The following is an 18625-nucleotide window of genomic DNA, read 5'->3' as shown; positions in this document are numbered from 1 at the left end:
ACCTTGGAGTCTTCCTTGACTGCACTCTCTCATTCACCCCACACATCCAACCTGCCACCAAAACCTGCCGGTCTCACCTCCATAACACCGCCAAGACCCTCCCTTTCCTCTCCATCCAAACTGCTACCTTGCTGGTTCAACCTCTCATCCTATCCCGACTGGATTACTGCATCAGCCTCCTTTCTGACCTCCCATCCTCCTGTCTCTCCCTGTTTCAGTCTATACTTCCCTTTGCTGCCCAGATTATCTTTTTATAGAAATGCTCTGGACATGTCACTCCCCTCCTCAAAAATCTCCAGTGGTTGCCTGTCAACCTACGAAACAAGCAAAAACTCCTCACCCTGGGCTTCAAGGCTGTCCATCACCTCGCTCCCTCCTACCTCACCTCCCTTCTCTCCTTCTACAGCCCAACCCGCACACTTCGCTCCTCTGCCGCTAACCTACTCACTGTGCCTCGTTCTCGCCTATCCTGCCGTTGACCCCTGGCCCACGTCCTACCTCTGGCCTGGAATGCCCTCCCTCCACACATCTGCCAAACTAGCCTCCTTCCTCCATTCAAAGCTCTACTGAGACCTCGCCTCCTCCAGGAAGCCTTCCCAGACTGAGCCCCCTCTTTTTCCTTTCCTCCTCCCCTCCCTATAGCCCCTCTGCCCTACCCTTTTCCCCTCCCCACAACACTTCAATGTGTTTTTACATATTTATTACTCTATTTATTTTATTAATGATGTGTATATAGCTATAATTCTATTTATTCTGATGGCATTAACACCTGTCTACTTGTTTTGTTTTGTTGTCTGTCTCCTCCTTCTACACTGTGAGCCTGTTGTTGGGTAGGGACCGTCTCTATATGCTGCTGATTTGTACTTCCCAAGCGCTTAGACCAGTGCTCTGCACACAGTAAGCACTCAATAAATAAAACTGAATGAAAGAAACACCAGGCTCTAAGTGGCAGAAGTGGCCTTTTGTTTCCGAGGGGCTGGAGTTGGATGTGATTTTATTGCTGGGGGCAGGATAGCATAGGTGGTCTTTCACTCAGCCGGGCTATGGGCTGAGCCAGAGAATCAGTCAGCCAGTAGTATTTATGGAGTTCTTACTGTGTGCAGAGCACTGTACTAAGCACTTGGTAAAGTCCGCTTTAAAAGAGTTGATGGATATTTTCCCTGCCCATGATGAGCTTTCAGTCTGGAAGGGGAGACAGTCATTCATATAAGTAAATGTTATGAATATGAACATAACTACTGTGGGGTTGAGGGTGAGGGTGAGTAATAATGATAATAATAATAATAATTATGGTATTTGTTAAATACTTACTATGTTCCAGGTACTGTACTAAGCACTGGGGTGGATACAAGCAAATGGGGTCGGACACAGTCCCTGCCCCATGTGAGGCTCACAGTCTCAATCCCTATTTTATAGATGAGGTAACTGAGGCACAGAGAAGTGAAATGACTTACCCAAGGTCACACAGCAGACAAGTGATGGAGCTGGAATGAGAATCCATGGCTTTCTGTCTCCCTAGCCCATGCTCTATCCACTATGTAGGGATTCTCTACCCCATCTCAGCAAGAGTTTAAGGGCCCTGGGGTGAGACAGATTATTATTATTATTATTATTATTATTATTATTATTATTATTATTATTATTATTATTATTCTCTGGGCTTCAGTTACCTCCTCTGTAAAATGGGGTTAAGAGTGTGAACCCCATATGGGCCAGGGACTGTGTCCAACCTGATTAATTTATATCTGCCCCGTGCTTAGAATGGTGCTTGGCATATAGTAAGCGCTTAACAAGTACTAATTATTATTATTATTATTATTATTATTATTATTATTATTATCATAATGGCTACAGAGAGGAACGTTACGGGAGCTCTCGGCTACCAGGGACAGGTTTTCCCATAACGCTGTATATGGCTGAGGCAAGAGTTTCTCTTGCCTCAAGTGGCCTCCCCCAACAGGGAATCTTTATGCCACTGTCAGATGCCATGTCAGGGACCTTTCTCTCTTTAATCAGAGCTGGGAGCCACAGGCAGGTTTGTGAATCCCATGGATGTTGATGGAGGGAAGAAGGATTACTCCTTGTGGGAAACAAGCTCCCTTGAAGTCATGACAACTGAACAGGACCTCCCCTGCCCCCGAGTTCAGAATCAAGCTTCTCTTCTTCCCAGCAGACTGGAGATGGTTTGGTAGCAACCAAATTTTCAGTTCTGTTACTCAATTTTCACACCTGATGCTTCTTTCTCTCTTTGATCCATTCATTTAACTTGATGCTTCCAAACTCCAAACTTCCTTCACGCTGATCCAAGCACCCATCATAGCTCTACTCCATAACCACATCACTTGCCTTACTGACCTCCCAGCCTCCAGCTTTGCCCTCTCCACTCTGCTGCCCTGATCATTTTTCGTAGGCATCATTTTGCAAGTTTTCCCACACTTCAAATGCCTCCGATGCTTACCCATTCATTTGCACGTCAAGCAGAAAGTCTTGATCATTTACTTCAAAGCACTCGATCAACTCTCTCCCTGCTATTTATCCTCACTCCTCTCTGGCTACACCCCAAATTGCACACTTCACTTCTCTCCACACAACCTACTCACCATGACTCATTCTCTCCATTCTGTTATTGACCTCTTGTGATGTACTTCTTGATAATGGCATTTATTAAGTGCTTACTATGTGCAAAGCACTGTTCTATTGTTTGGAGCCCCCTCTCCCTTCACATCTGGCAGACCACTACTTTTTTTTTTTTACATGGTAACTGTTAAGCTCTTACTATGTGCCACGCATGTACTAAGTGCAGAGGTAGTTGCAAGCTAATAATGATAATAATAATAATAATGGCATTTATTAAGCACTTACTATGTGCACAGCACTGTTCTAAGCGCTGGGGAGGTTACAAGGTGATCAGGTTGTCCCACGGGGGACTCATAGTCTTAATTCCCATTTTACAGATGAGGTAACTGAAGCACAGAGAAGTGAAGTGACTTGCCCAAAGTCACACAGCTGACAAGTGGTGGAGCCGGAATTTGAACCCATGACCTCTGACTCCAAAGCCCGGGCTCTTTCCGGGCTCTGTCTCCCCCTTCTAGACTGTGAGCCCACTACTGGGTAGGGACCGTCTCTATATGTTGCCAACTTGTACTTCCCAAGCACTTAGTACAGTGCTCTGCACACAGTAAGTGCTCAATAAATACGATAGTTTGATTGATTGATTTCCACTGAGCCATGCTGCTACTCAGATCAAACACAGTCTATGTTCCACATGGGGCTCAATGTCTTAATCCCTTTTTTACAGATGAGGTAACTGAGGCCCAGAGAATTGAAGCAACTTGTCCAAGGTCACACAGCAGACATGTGGCGGAGCTGGGATTAGAACCCAGGTCCTTTTTACTCCCAGACCCATGTGCTCTTTCCACTAGGCAACAATGCTTCGCTACTCTATCTTCAAAGCCCTTTTGAAATCATATCTGTTCCACATCTTCCAGATTAATCTCTCACCTTCCCACTCTATTTCTCCCTCTACTGCCACTTCAGCATTCTCTCCCCCTTTCCCTCCCCTTTTCCATCCCTTTAGCTTTACACCCATATCTTTAAATTCTATTTCAATTTCCGTTACTTGTCATTTATTTTTGTGTCTGTCTGCCCCTTGAGATTATATGCTCATTGAGAGCAGAGATTAGGTCTACCAATTTTGAGGCCTATGTGGGATATGCATATATCTTTATTTATTTACTTATTTATGTGTATTAATATCTGTCTCTCCCCTCTAGACTGTGAGATCGTTGTGGGCAGAGAATGTCTCTGTTTGTTGCTATATTGTACTCTCCCAAGAGCATAGTACAGTGCTTTGCACACAGTAAACACTCAATAAATATGATTGAGTGAATGAATGAATTAATTAATTAATAGGGATTGTGACTGATTGTGATTGTCTCTAATCTACCCCGTCGCTTAACATAGTGTTCAGCACAGAGTGCTTACAAATATCACAATTACTATGATTCATTCATTCATTTAATTGCATTTATTGAGCACTTACTGTGCGCAGAGCATTGTACTAAGCACTTGGGAGAGTACAATACAACAATAAGCAGACACATTCCCTGCCCACAGCAAGCTCACAGTCTGAAGGAGACAGACATCAATACAAATAAATAAATTACAAATAGGTACATAAGTGCAGTGGGGCTGGGTGTCAGGGGGAAAAAGGGAGCAGATCAGGGTGACACAGAAGGGAATGGGAGAAGAGGAAAGGGGACAAAGAGACTGGGAAGGCCTTTAGGAGGAGGTGTGCCTTCAATAAGGCTTTGAAGCAGGGGAGAGTACTACTCTTTAAGTGCTTAATACAGTACTCGGCACAGAGTAAATGTTCACTAAATGCTATTAATTGCTTGACTGATTATTTAGAATCAGATCATTTGTTTCCTGCAATTAGACTTTGTTCTTGTAGGCCTGAGGTAAGAAAGCATCTGGCTTCCAGTTCTTTTTGAGATCAATCAATCAGTGGGCATTTATTGAGCATTTGCTATGTGAAGAGCACTGTACTAAGCACTTGGGAGAGTACAGTAGAGTTGGTAGACATGATCCCTTCTCAGAAGGAGCTTCCAATCTGGAGGAGAGAGTCATTTTAATTAAATTTAAATTTCATACTCTTCTTCCCCTGCAGCCAATACCTGAAGTTCTAACAAGACCACCTGCCCTGGAATTCTAGTTACCAGCTTAAGTTATCACATACCTGGAAAAAGCTCACAATTCTGTACAAAGCCTGTAATTTTCATTTGAGGATCCACAAATGCTCTATCACTGCATTCACCAGTATCCTGAAAAAAAATATACCAAAATTATGTCTTTTGAGGTTTGGGGTAGGAAATGATTTAAAAAGTAAAACTCCATCTGAAACCCCTTTGTGCTAAGAGAAAGTTGAAGCCATGTGGACTGATGTAAGAACTGGTGAACAGAGCACAATCAACATCAATACAGCAATACAACAATAAGCAGGCACATTCCCTGCCCACAACAAGCTTACAGCCCAGAGGGAGAGACAGGCATTAATATAAATAAATAAATTACAGATTCATTTATTCATTCTTGACTGTGAGCCCACTGTTGGGTAGGGACCGTCTCTATATATTCCCAACTTGTACTTCCCAAGCGCTAAGTACAGTGCTCTGCACACAGTAAGCGCTCAATAAATATGATTGAATGAATGAATGAATTCAATAGTATTTATTGAGTGCTTACTGTGTGCAGAGCCCTGTACTAAGCGCTTGGAAAGTACAATTCAGCAGCAAAGAGAGACAATCCCTACCCACAATGGGCTCACAGTCTAGAATGGGGGGAGACACATCAAAACAAGTAAAGAGGCATCAGTAGCATCAATATAAATTAATAGAATTAGATATATATATATATATATATATATACATATATATACACATCAGAACAAGTAAAACAGGCATTAATATAAATAAATAGAATTATAGATATATACATATATACACAAGTGGTGTGGGGCAGATTGGGGGTAGAGTAATGAGAGTGAGTCAGGGTGATGGAGAGGGGAGGAGGAGCTGAGGAAAAAGGGGGGCTTAGTCTGGGAAGGCCTCCTGAAGGAGGTGAGCCTTCAGTAGGGCTTTGAAGGGGGGAAGTGTACTAGTTTGGCAGATGTGAGGAGGGAGGGCATTCCAGGCCAGAGGTAGAAGGTAGGCCAGGGGTTGATGGCAGATTAGGTGAGAACGAGGCCCAGTGAGAAGGTTAGCACCAGAGGAGTGGAGTGTTGCAGACTGGGATGGAGAAGGAGAGAAGGGAGGTGAGGTAAGAAGAGGCAAGGTGATGCAGAGCTTTGAGGCCAATAGTGAGGAGTTTTTGCTTGATATGGAGGTTGATAGGCAACCACTGGAGATTTTTGAGGAGGGGGTGGTGACATGTCCAGAATGATTCTGTAGAAAGATAATCTGGGCAGCAGAGTGAAGTATAGACTGAACTGGGGAGAGACAGGAGGTTGGGAGATCAGAAAGCATGCTGATGCAGTCATCTAGTCGGGATAGGATGAGAGATTGTACTAATGTGGTAGCGGTTTGGATGGAGAGGAAAGGGCGATGATGTGAAGGTGAAACTGGCAGGCTTTGGTGTTGGGATGGATGTGTGAGATGAATGAGAGATAAGAGTGAAGGATGACACCAAGGTTGCGGGCTTGTGAGACGGGAAGGATGGTTGTGCTGTCCACACTGATGGGAAAATCAAGGAGAGGACAGGGTTTGGAAGGGAAGATAAGGAGCGCTGTCTTGGATATGTTGAGTTTTAGGTGGCAGGCAGACATCCAGGTGGAGATGTCCTGAAGGCAGGAGGAGATGCGAGCCTGGAGGGAGGGAGAGAGAACAGCGGAGTAGATATAGATTTGGGTATCATCCACATAGAAATGATATCTGAAGCCGTGGGAGTGAATGAGCTCTCCAAGAGAGTGACTTTAGATGGATAATAGAAGGGGACCAAGAACTGACCCTTGAGGAACCCCTACAGTTAGGGAATGGGAGGGGGAGGAGGAGCCCACGAGGGAGACTGAGAATGAAGATGAGAACCAGGACAGGACGGAGTCAGTGAAGCCAAGGTTGGATAATGTGTTGAGGAGAAAGGGATGATCCACAGTGTCAAAGGCAGCTGAGAGATTCTAGTATTGGCAAGAAAGAGGTAATTGGTGACCTTTGAGAGGGGGGTTTCAATGGAGTGGAGAGGATGGAAGCCAGAAGATTGGAGGTTTCTGTAAAAAACTGGGCTAAAAGGACCAATAATCTGAAAATGCCATTTCCAAAAGTGCTGCTGGGTTTCACAGACAGATCTACAGTTTGAATGTCTCCAGTTGGCTGGGCAAGTTTTGATGCCATAAAATGTATGGGTTGACATCCACATATATAGAGAAGCAGCATTTCTCAGTGGAAATAGCCCGGGCTTGGGAGTCAGAGGTCATGGGTTCTAATCCCAGCTCCACCACTTGTCAGCTCTGTGACTTTGGGCAAGTCACTTCATTTCTCTGGGCCTCAGTTTCCATCATCTGTAAAATGGGGATGAAGACTGTGAGCCTCCCGTGTGACAACCTGATCACCTTGCATCCTCCCCAGCACTTAGAATAGTGCTTTGCACATAGTAAGCACTTCACAAATGCCATCATCATTATTATATATAAATATGTAGAGAGAGGATGGGCAGGGAAGAAGGGGGGGGAAGAAAGAGAGAGACATAGCCTGAGAATAAGACAAAGAGACAGCCAGAGACAGTCAGGGAGAGAGAAAGAGAGAGAGAGTCAGAGTTAGAGTGAACAAGAGACAATTTTGTACCCTGGTAGATTTTTTAAAGATCTATGTGAGGTGGATCCTATGTTCAGGTTATAAAACATATTCTCAATAAATATTATTGATTATTATTATGTGTTTTACACATTAGGTTACATATTCTCTTCAACTTCCCTTCTGTCACATTGGGTAAGTCACTCAACTTCTCTGTGCCTCAGTTACCTCATCTGGAAAATGGGAATTGACTGTGAGCCCCATGTGGAACAGGGACTGTATCCAACCTGATTAGCTTATAATTACCCCAGCACTTATAACAGTGCCTGGAACATAGTAAGCATTAAAAAATACCTTTAAAAAAACCTATTTGGCGGATGCCATCACTTTCCAGTGATTTGCTTAATTCAGCTTAATAATATCTAGCTCACTATCTTGCTCTAATAATTTGTTCTAAAATATCCTATCCGGTGACTACAATTTTATCCTCTTCCTCAGACCTGAATTCTATCAGTCTGTCATTCAATTTTCTTAGACTATGAGTCCCATGCAGGGCAGGGACTGTGTCCAACCTGATTAACTTGTGTCTATTGCAGCACTTAGAACGGTGCTTGACCCATAGGAATTTGCTTAAACAATACAATAATAATAACAATAATGATATAAAAATCAATGGTATATATTGAGTCTGAAATAAGGAAATCACTGAGCCTCCTAATTATTTCCTCTTCATTTTAAGTGAATTTTTTAATCTCATGATTGCCCACGATCCCACCCATCCCTCACCCCGCAGATTCACTATCTGGTTTTTGGACTTTGACAGGGGAAGCAGCATGGCTTTGTGGCAAGAGGATGGGCTTGGAAGTTAGAGGACTTGGGCTCTAATCCCGGCTCTGCCACTTGTCTGCTCTGTCACCTCGGGAAAGTCACTCAACTTCTCTGGTCCTCAGTTACCTCATCTGTAAAATGGGGATTAAGACTGTGAGCCCCATGTGGAACAGGGACTGTGTCCAACCTGATTACCTTGTATCTACCCCAGCACTTAGAATGGTGCTTGGCACCTAGTAAGTGCTTAACAAATACTATTATTATTATTAAATAATGTTTTGTTATTATCCTTGATATCTTTCACGATGTGCTCTTCAAACTAATTTCCCTTTGGCCCCTAATCTGCCACTCTTTATGAGATTTCCTGTACTCCTCCTCCCGTGAATGTTTTCAATTTTGAAAGGCTGCTCTCCTGATGTTGGCCAATTTTAATAATAATAATAATAATAATGGCATTTATTAAGCGCTTACTATGTGCAAAGTACTGTTCTAAGCGCTGGTGAGGTTACAAGGTGATCAGGTTGTCCCATGGGGGGCTCACAGTCTTAATCCCCATTTTACAGATGAGGTAACTGAGGCACAGAGAAGTTAAGTGACTTGCCCAAAGTCACACAGCTGACAGTTGGCGGAGCCAGAATTTGAACCCATGACCTCTGACTCCAAAGCCCGGGCTCTTTTCCACTGGGCCCTCACAGAGTCTCCGTTTCATCACATCCACAGAAGCTTTGAAAAGAATGGTTCAAAGCTCAAAAATAAAAAGTGTCAACCACTATTTGATTAAATAACATTCATAGTAATAATACTGATTGTGGTATTTGTTAAGCACTTACTATGTGCCAGGCACTGTATTAATCAATTAATCAATCAATCAATCGTATTTATTGAGCGCTTACTGTGTGCAGAGCACTGTACTAAGCACTTGAGAAGTACAAGTTGGCAACATATAGAGACAGTCCCTACCCAACAGTGGGCTTACAGTCTAGAAGGGGGAGACAGAGAACAAAACCAAACATACTAACAAAATAAAATAAATAGAATAGATATGTACAAGTAAAATAAATAAATAAATAAATAGAGTAATAAATATGTATGAACATATATACATATATAGAGGTATATTAAGCACTGGGGTAGACCTAAGTTAATCAGGTCTCACACGGGGCTCACAGTCTAAGTAGGAGGGAGAAGAAGCATTAAATCCCCATTTTGCAGATGAAGGAACTGAGGCACAGAGAAGTTAAGTGACTTGACCAAGGTCACATAGCAAATACGTGGTGGAGCCAGAATTAGAACCTGGTCCTCTAACTCCCAGGCCCATCCTCTTTCCACTAGGCCATGCTTACTATTTCACTTGGCCATGAAGCTTGCATTTATTTTTCCGTCGGACTTCCAGAAAAATCACAACACACCAAGATCACCTGAGCTCCATATTTGGATGAGCTCTTCAAATCTATCCCAAACCGGCTAAGGTATTTTACTTTTAAAATCCTTATTTTATTAGTAGCGTCTTTAGTCAGGATCAACTTGTAAATATGTGTTTTATCATGTTTGATAATATTTTGTAAAAGCAGCGTGGCCTAGTTGAAAGAGCACAGGCTTGGGAATCAGAGGTTGTGGGTTCTAATCCCAGCTCTGCCACATGTCTGCTGTGTGACTTTGGGCAAGTCACTTAATTTCTCTGTGCTTCAGTTACCTTATCTGTAAAATGGGGATCAAGATTGTGAACCCCATGAGGGACATGGATTGTGTCCAACCTGATTACCTTTTATCTACCCCAGCGATTAGAACAGTGCTTGGCATTTATTCATTCAATCATATTTATTGAGCGCTTACTGTGTGCAGAGCACTGTAGTAAGCACTTAACAAATACAATTATTATTATTATACTATTTTAAACTACTCACAGGTTGCTGTTGTTTCTTCCTCTTTCAACAAATCTATTCTGCCTTTGGAGATTGATTTGGAAGGTAGCACCATGTTGCAGTTTTATAGGGAAGAGAAAATTAGCTCTAAAAACTGGGGCTGTCCATCTCTTCAGATGCTCTCCAATCTGAAGTAACTCAAATGCTCCAGTCTTACTATAAAGGAAGGGTTGTTGGTCCTGAAAAATCCTGCATTAAGCAGTGCTTACTGACGCTAAGCACTTATGCGCAAGCCAAAAAGATTTCTTCCACAACCACAGAGCACTGTATTCAAATAGGCTTGCGTTATTAGAGAAAATTTCTAATTTCTTAACTCTGTTTTTTAAAATGGTATTTGTTAAGCACTTACTATGGGTCAAACACATAGGCACAAGTTAATTAGGTCAAGCACAGTCCCTGTCCCACTTGGACTTTACAAAGTAGGAGGGAGAACAGGTATGGAATCCCCATTTAACAGTTGAGGAAGCTGAGGCAAGGAGAAGTTAAGTGACCTGCCCAAGGTCACCCAGCAAGCAATTGGCAAAAACAGAATTAGAACTCAGGTCCTCTGAGTCCAAGGCCTGTTCTCTTTCCTCTAGGCCATGTTGTATTCTATCTAAAAAAGTCAGTGAAACCATACAAAGTACACAACTGATCACTGTGGGCAGGGAATGTGTCTGTTGTATTCTTATATTTTATTCTACCAAAGGCTTAGTACAGTGCTCTGCATACAGTAAATACTTAATAAGCACTTAGTACAGTGCTGTGTACACAGTACGTGCATAATAAATATGATTGAATGAATAAATAACAATTGATTGATTGATCTGAGTGCATTTCATCATATTCATTCATTCATTCAATCGTATTTATTGAGCGCTTACTGTGTGCAGAGCACTGTACTAAGCGCTTGGGAAGTACAAGTTGGCAACATCTAGAGACGGTCCCTACCCAACAGTGGGCTCACAGTCTAGAAGGTGGGCTCACAGTCTAGAAGATCATTATCATGATCATTATCATGATCTAGAAGATCATGATCCTTAATCACATGACTAATGCCATTAATAACATAAAGATGTTCCTGCCCTATATGTTAGAAATGCCTTTTTCTTTTTCTGAGCCATTCAATCAATCAATCAATCAATCATATTTATTGAGCCCTTACTGTGTGCAGAGCACTGTACTAAGCGCTTGGGAAGTACAAGTCGGCAACGCATAGAGACAGTCCCTACCCAACAGCGGGCTCACGGTTTAGAAGGGGAAGACAGAGAATAAAACCAAACATACTAACAAAATAAAATAAATAGAATAGATATGTACAAGTAAGATAAATAAATAAATAGAGTAATAAATATGTACAAATATATATACATATATACAGGTATATATGTTCAGAGCTCTGCCAACATGCTACTGCAGTTTGCTCTCAGTTAACCAGGTGTGGTTTTTCCGTGTGGTGTATTAAATTTATCAGTGCCTCAGTTACCTTATCTGTGAACTGGGGATTAAGACTATGAGCCCCAAGTGAGACATGGACTGCATCCAACCCGATTAACTCATATCTACCCCAGTGCAGTGTGGCCCGGAGGATAAGGCAGAGGCCCAGGAGTAAGAAGGACCTGAGTTCTAGTCCCGGCTCTGCCACTTGTCTGCTGTGTGACCTTAGACAAGTCACTTCACTTCTCTGTGCCTCAGTTCCCTCATCTGCAGAATGGGAATTCAATACTTGTTCTCCCTCCTGCTTAGATTTTGCGCCCCATGTGGGAACTGATTATCTCCTGTCTAATCCAACACTTAGTACAGTGCGTGGCTCATAGTAAGCGCTTAACAATTACTGTAATTATTACAGTGCCTGGGACACAGTAAGTGCTTAACAAATGCCCTAAAACTCCTGCATGAAACTATCCTTTTCCCACAGTACGGCTCAGGTATCTTGCCCACACAGCTGACGTGCCCAAGCCAGAAATTTCTGGCTTTCAACAAGCTGGCAGCATTGAGCCCAGGGTTCAGAGCTTGGGGTGTTGAGCCTCATTTCCCGCTCTGATTTTCCTCCAGAGATCGAAAGGTCTCTGGCTCGGGAACAAGGCCCTGCTCACTGCTTGATGGCAAGCCTAGGCTCGGCGGTTTTTATTTTATAAAATATTTATATTTATAAATTATATTTATATAAAATATATTTATATAAAATATAATAATATATTGTATAATATATTATATTATATATGTTATATATACAAATATATTTATATAAAATAAATTATATTTATATTTATATGTTATAATATAATATTTATAAATAAAATATTTTATTGTATATTTTATGTACATTTATCTAGACCGTAAGCTCGATGTGGGCAGGGAATGTGTCTGATTATTGTTATATTGTACTCTCCCAAGCACTTAGTGCGGTGTTCTGCACATAGTAAGTGCTCAATAAATGTGATTGAATTGAACGAACGGAAGGTTCTCACTCTTGCGGGGAAGTTTGGAAGGCTTTTGGGCATAGTGGCTTACCCTAGCTGTGGATGTCATGTTGTACACGAGCCAAAGAACTTACCACCTGCCCTACGAAGGTCAAAACCTTTCAACTTGAGAGCTCACCCCAGTTGGGGAAGCACTATCCTTTGTACCAAACAGCATGTTCAATGATTCCTCCTTGGCACTTCTCTACTTCACTTGAGCCACAGGTTAGGCTGCAGTACTCCCCAAGCGCTTAGTACAGTGCTCGGCCCACAGTAAGCGCTCAATAAATACGATTGAATGAATAATCTAGAGTGCACTGTATTTGGCTTACCTTTCTGATACTGCTGGGAGGCAGGTAAGAGAAAAAGTAACATTAGTCTTCATTTTAGAAACAGCGTGGCTTAGTGGAAAGAGCACAGGCCTGGAAGTCAAAAGGACCTGGTTTCTTTTTCCGGCTCTGCTACATGTCTACTGTGTGACCTTGGGCAAGTCACTTAACCTTTCTGTGTCTCAGTTCCCTCATCTGTAAAATGGGGATAAGAGCGTGAGCCCCATGTGAGACAGGGACTGTGTCCAACCCAATTCTCTTGTATCTACCGTGCTTATTACAGTGCTTGGCATATATATATAGCTTTAACAAATACCATTATCAGCAGCAGCAGCAGCAGCAGCAGCAACTCATCATCATCCAAAGCAACTAACAATAAGTAGTGATAATAATAGTATTTATTAAGCACTTACCATATGCCAAGCACTGTTCTAAGCGCTGAGATAGATACGAGGTAATCAGATTGGACACAGTCCCTGTCCCACGGGGGCTCACATTCGTATCCCCATTTTACGGATGAGGTAACTTAGGCACAGAGTAGTGATGTGACTTGCCCATGGTCACGCAGCAGACGTGTGGCCGAGCCGGATTGGAACCCATAAGCTCTGACCCCCAGGGCCAAGCTCTCTCCTTTAGACCATGCTGATTCTCTAGGTGTAAGTGTAGTAGTTGTGATAGTTTGGACTACTTTTCTAAACTCTCCTGCCTTCCTAAATCACTCATGAAATCCCACACGATCCCTGTAATAATAATAATAATAATGATAATAATGATGATGGCATTTGTTAAGCGCTTACTATGTGCAAAGCACTGTTCTGAGCGCTGGGGGGATACAAGGTGATAAGGTTGTCCCATGTGGGGCTCACAGTCTTAATCCCCATTTTACAGGTGAGGGAACTGAGGCTCAGAGAACTTAAGTGACTTGCCCAAGGTCACACAGCAGACATGTGGTGGAGTCAGGATTTGAACCCATGACCTCTGACTCCAAAGCCCGAGCTCTTTTCACTGAGCCACGCTGCTTCTCTAATATGGTTCAGCAGCCTCAGGCATAAATAATCTTTATCATCTGTAATAGATGGAGCGGAGGGTCACCCACTGAGGCTTGCTGGTGACGTAGCCTAAGAAACAAAAGCCAACCCTTCTTCATGCAGCATGCAATTCATTACCAAGTCAAGTGATGCAGGCTGAAAGTATGAACAGGTTCAAGAGGGATTTGAAGACGTTCCTGGACAAGAAGCCCAAAATAGTTTGCCACAGTGAAAGTTAACGATAGAGAGGGAAAACGATGGGATTTTTAGAGAGGGAGCAAGGCTATCTCCCAGATGAATTTGATAAAACAGATATTCATTCAGCTTTGAAGGTGAAAACAAGTGATTTTTTGCTCCTATGCTAGTTAGTAAGCTCAAGGTCAAGTCTTAACTCGACTTGACCAGAGTTGTCTGCTTTAGCGTTTGCACATCCAGAGCAACGACCTTCTTACCTCACCTCCCTTCTCTCCTTCTACATCCCCCTCTGGTGCTAACCTTCTCACTCTGCCTGTTCTTGCCTGTCCCGCCGTCGACCCCTGGCCCAAGTCTTACCTCTGGCCTGGAATGCCCTCCCTCCTCAAATCCACCAGACAATCAGTCTTCCCCCCTTCAAAGCCCTACTGATGGTTCACTTCCTCCAAGAGACCTTCCCAGATTAAGCCCACCTTTTCCTCAGCTCCCCGTCCCTTCCGCATTGCCTCGACTCACTCCCTTTTCTCTCCCCCCATCCCTGCACCACAGCCCTTACGTATATATGTATATATCTATAATTCTATGTATTGATATTGATGCCTGTTTACTTGTTTTGATGTCTGTCTCCCCCCTTCTAGGCTGTAAGCCTGGTGTGGGCAGCGAATGTCTCTCTTTATTGCTGAATTGTACTTTCCAAGTGCTTAGTACAGTGCTCTGCACACAATAAGCACTCAGTAAATACAATTGAATAAATAAATGAATGTTTTTAAGGGCATGTTTGATCTATTTTGTCTCATACGCAATACATGGAAAAGAGTGTTGATGACATTTAGGTTGAATACTTACACCACCAGCCAAGGGTTTGCACTCTGGAAGCATCTCTCTGTACTCCTTCTTGGAACAATTAGTTTGTATAACCGTGTAGTGAACATTAAAGTTCCATCCAGCCACCACCTGAAATAATTTCATTACTCGTTAATTCATAAGTAGCTTCAATCATTCAATCGAATGCTTATGGTGCATTCATTCATTCATTCAATCGTATTTATTGAGTGCTTACTGTGTGCAGAGCACTGTACTAAGCCTTGGGAAGTGCAAGTTGGCAACATATAGAGACGGTCCCTACCCAACAACGGGCTCTCAGTCTAGAAGGGGAAGACAGACAACAAAACAAAACATATTAACATATTAGTATACAGTATAGTATTAGCTTACAGTGTGCAGAGCACTGTACTAAGTTGGTAACATATAGAGATGGTCCCTACCCAATAATGGGCTCACAGTCTAGAAGGGGGAGACAGACAACAAAACAGAACGTGTGGACAAGTGTCAAGTCATCAGAACAAATAGAATTAAAGCTAAATGCACATCATTAACAAAATGAATAGAATAATAAATATGTGCAAGTAAAATAAATAGAGTAATAAATCTGTGCAAACATATATACAGGTCCTGTGGGGAGGGGAAGGAGGTAGGGTGGGGGTGGGTGGGGAGGAGGAGAGGAAAAAGGGGGCTCAGTCTGGGAAGGCCTCTTGGAGGAGGTGAGCTCTCAGTAGGGCTTTGAAGGGAGGAAGAGAGCTGTATAAAGGGCTAGGTAATGTACAGTAGAGTCCAGTACACATGATCCCTGCAGTCCAGGAATTGACAATTGTGGTACTTATTGAGCACGCACTGTGTGCAGAACACTATACTAAGCGCTTGGAAGAGTACCGTATAACAGAGGGAGGAGCTAGGGAGAAGCTCACAGTTTAGTTTCAACAAATTTGGATTCTTAAACAACCCCGGGGCTCTTATTTGCAGCGCTTTTGTTATACAACAAAAAGCACTGATCTCATTTTAGGTTCTCGACAATGCGGTGTCTCAGGAGGGACTAATTGTGTCATTCACTTAGTACAGGGCTAAGCAGTTAGTACAGTGCTTTGCACACATCAAGTGTTCCATAAGTACAATTGAATGAATGAATGAATTCCCACTTTGTCTTCTGGCTCGATTGAGTCATTCTGGTTAAGTGCTGGGGTAGATACAAGAGAAGCAGCATCATCTAGTGGATTGTACAGATTTAGGAGTCAAAGGACCTGGGTTCTAATCCCAGCTCCGCCACTTGTCTTCTGTGTGGCCTTGGGCAAGTTGCTTCACTTCTCTGTGCTTCAATTACCTAATCTGCAAAATGGGGATTAAGACTGTGAGCCCCATGTGGGACAGGGACTGTAAGCAACCCAATTACCTTTTATCTACCTCAACACTTAGAACAGTGTCTGGCACACAGCACTTAACAAATAGCACACTTATTATTAATAAACACCATAAAAAGTAGATAGGAATGGATAGAGCACAGGCCTGGGAATCAGAAGGACCTGGGTTTTAATCCCGGCTCCTCCTCTTGTCTGCTGAGTGGTCTTGGGCAAGTTACTTAGCTTCTCTGGGCCTCAGTTACCTCAACTGAAAGATGGGGATTAAGACTGTAAGCCCCACTTGGGACAAGGACTGTGTCCAACCTGAATTGCTTGTAATTGCCCCTGTGCTTAGTACTATGGGGCCTGGCACATAGTAAACATTTAACAAATACCACAATTATTTTTACTACTGTTATTCCAGCACAAAATGGTCATTGCTTTTACAATTTAATATAACAGAGAAGGGCAGTAATGAAGATAGGAGCCAACACAAATTTTGACAGAGGTTTATTTTATTTTTAACCATATATGTCAAATGAAAGAGCGGAGAAGCAGCGTGGCTCAGTGGAAAGAGCCCGGGTTTTGGAGTCAGAGGTCATGGATTCTAATCCCAGCTCTACCAATTGTCAGCTGTGTGACTTTGGGCAAGTCATTTCACTTCTCTGTGCCTCAGTTCCTTATCTGTAAAATGGGGATGAAGACTGTGAACCCCCCGGGGGACAACCTGATCAGCTGGTAACCTCCCCAGCACTTAGAACAGTGCTTTGCACATAGTAAGTGCTTAACAAATATCATCATTATTACATTCTTCCAAGCGCTTAGTACAGTACTCTGTACCTAGTAAGCACTCAATGAATATGACTGGATTGATCGCCTGTCATTTACTAAGTGCTCACTCTATGCAGAGCATGGTCAGAAGTACCTAGGAGAGTACAATTAAGTAGACATAATCCCTGCCCTCAGGAAGCTTTGAGTCTAAGGGGAGAGAGAGTGATTAAAATAATAAAATAATAAAATAATAAATAAATAAATAAATAAATAAATAAATAAATAATAAAAAATAAATTACAGGTAGGAAAGGCAGCCGCATATAAGGATATGCTTTCTTTGTGCCTCTGCGCTTAAAGCGAAAAGTTGGCACTTAGTAGTATTGGTATTTAAGCACTTATTTTGGGCACAACACTGAGATTTTAACTGAGTTTTTACCCAAACAGGGTAAAATGAAATACTGCAGCAGCTTGACATAGTAAATAGAGCAGGGACCTGGGATTCAGAAGGTCATGATGATGATGATGACGGCATTTGTTAAGTGCTTACTCTTTGCCAAGCACTGTTCTAAGTGCTGCGAGGGGTGGATACAAGGTGATCAGGTTGTCCCAAGTGGGACAGTCTTAATCCCCATTTTATAGATGAGGTAACTGAGGCACAGAGAAGTTAAGTGACTTGTCCAAAGTCACACAGCTGGCAAGTGGCAGAGTCGGAATTAGAACCCAGGACCTCTGGCTCCCAAGCCCGTGCTCTTTCCACTGAGCCACGCTGCTTCACTGAGCCAAGCTGCTTCCTGGGTTCTAATCCCAGCTCCACCACCTGTCTGCTATTCATTCATTCATTCATTCATTCATTCATTCATTCATTCATATTTATTGAGTGCTTACTGTGTGCAGAGCACTGTACTAAGCGCTTGGGAAGTACAAGTTGGCCACATATAGAGACGGTCCCTACCCAAGAGTGGGCTCACAGTCTAGAAGGGGGAGACAGACAACAAAACAAAACATATTAACAAAATAAAATAAATAGAATAGTAAATATGTACAAGTAAAATAGAGTAATAAATCTGTACAAACATATATACAGGTGCTGTGGGGAGGGGAAGGAGGTAAGGCGGGGGGATGGGGGGAGGAGGGGGAAAGGAAGGAGGGGACTCAGTCTGGGAAGGCCTCCTGGAGGAGGTGAGCTAGACCTTGGGCAAGTCACTTCACTTCTCTCTGCTTCAGTTACCTTGTCTGTGAAATGGGGATTTAAACTGTGAGCCCTATGTGGGACAGGGACCGTGACCAACTTGATTAACTTGAATTTGCTACAGTGCTCAGATCAGTGCTTGACACATAGTAAGCGCTTAACAAGTAGGGACTGTCTCTATATGTTGCCAGCTTGTACTTCCCAAGCGCTTAGTACAGTGCTCTGCACACAGTAAGTGCTCAATAAATATGATTGATTGATTGATTGATTGATTATTAACACTAATGTGTGTGTGGACATAACACAACTATCAATCAAGCGACAGTATTTATTCATTAATTCATTCAATCATACTTACTGAGCACTTACTGTGTGCGGAGCACTGTACTAAGCGCTTGGTAAGTACAAGTTGGCAACGTATAGAGATGGTTCCTACCCAACAATGGGCTCACACTCTAGAATGGGGAGA

General features: G+C 42.7%; 1 protein-coding gene across 2 annotated transcripts in view; it reads right to left on the bottom strand.

Moving 5' to 3' along the window:
* KNG1 (kininogen 1) overlaps nucleotides 1-18625 on the bottom strand; it is a 75858-nt gene that overhangs the window by 33748 nt on the left and 23485 nt on the right. For both annotated transcript variants that reach the window (XM_038752675.1, XM_038752683.1), the window contains exons 5-6: nucleotides 14870-14977; nucleotides 4739-4823 (exon numbers count right to left, since the gene is read on the bottom strand). In XM_038752675.1, coding sequence (XP_038608603.1) covers nucleotides 4739-4823; nucleotides 14870-14977 — 193 coding nt within the window. The remainder of the gene's footprint in view (nucleotides 1-4738; nucleotides 4824-14869; nucleotides 14978-18625) is intronic.

This window comes from Tachyglossus aculeatus, chromosome 1 (genome assembly GCF_015852505.1).
Source record: "Tachyglossus aculeatus isolate mTacAcu1 chromosome 1, mTacAcu1.pri, whole genome shotgun sequence".
In the NCBI taxonomy this organism is placed as follows: Eukaryota; Metazoa; Chordata; class Mammalia; order Monotremata; family Tachyglossidae; genus Tachyglossus; species Tachyglossus aculeatus.
This window is presented reverse-complemented; position numbering and strand designations above follow the sequence as displayed.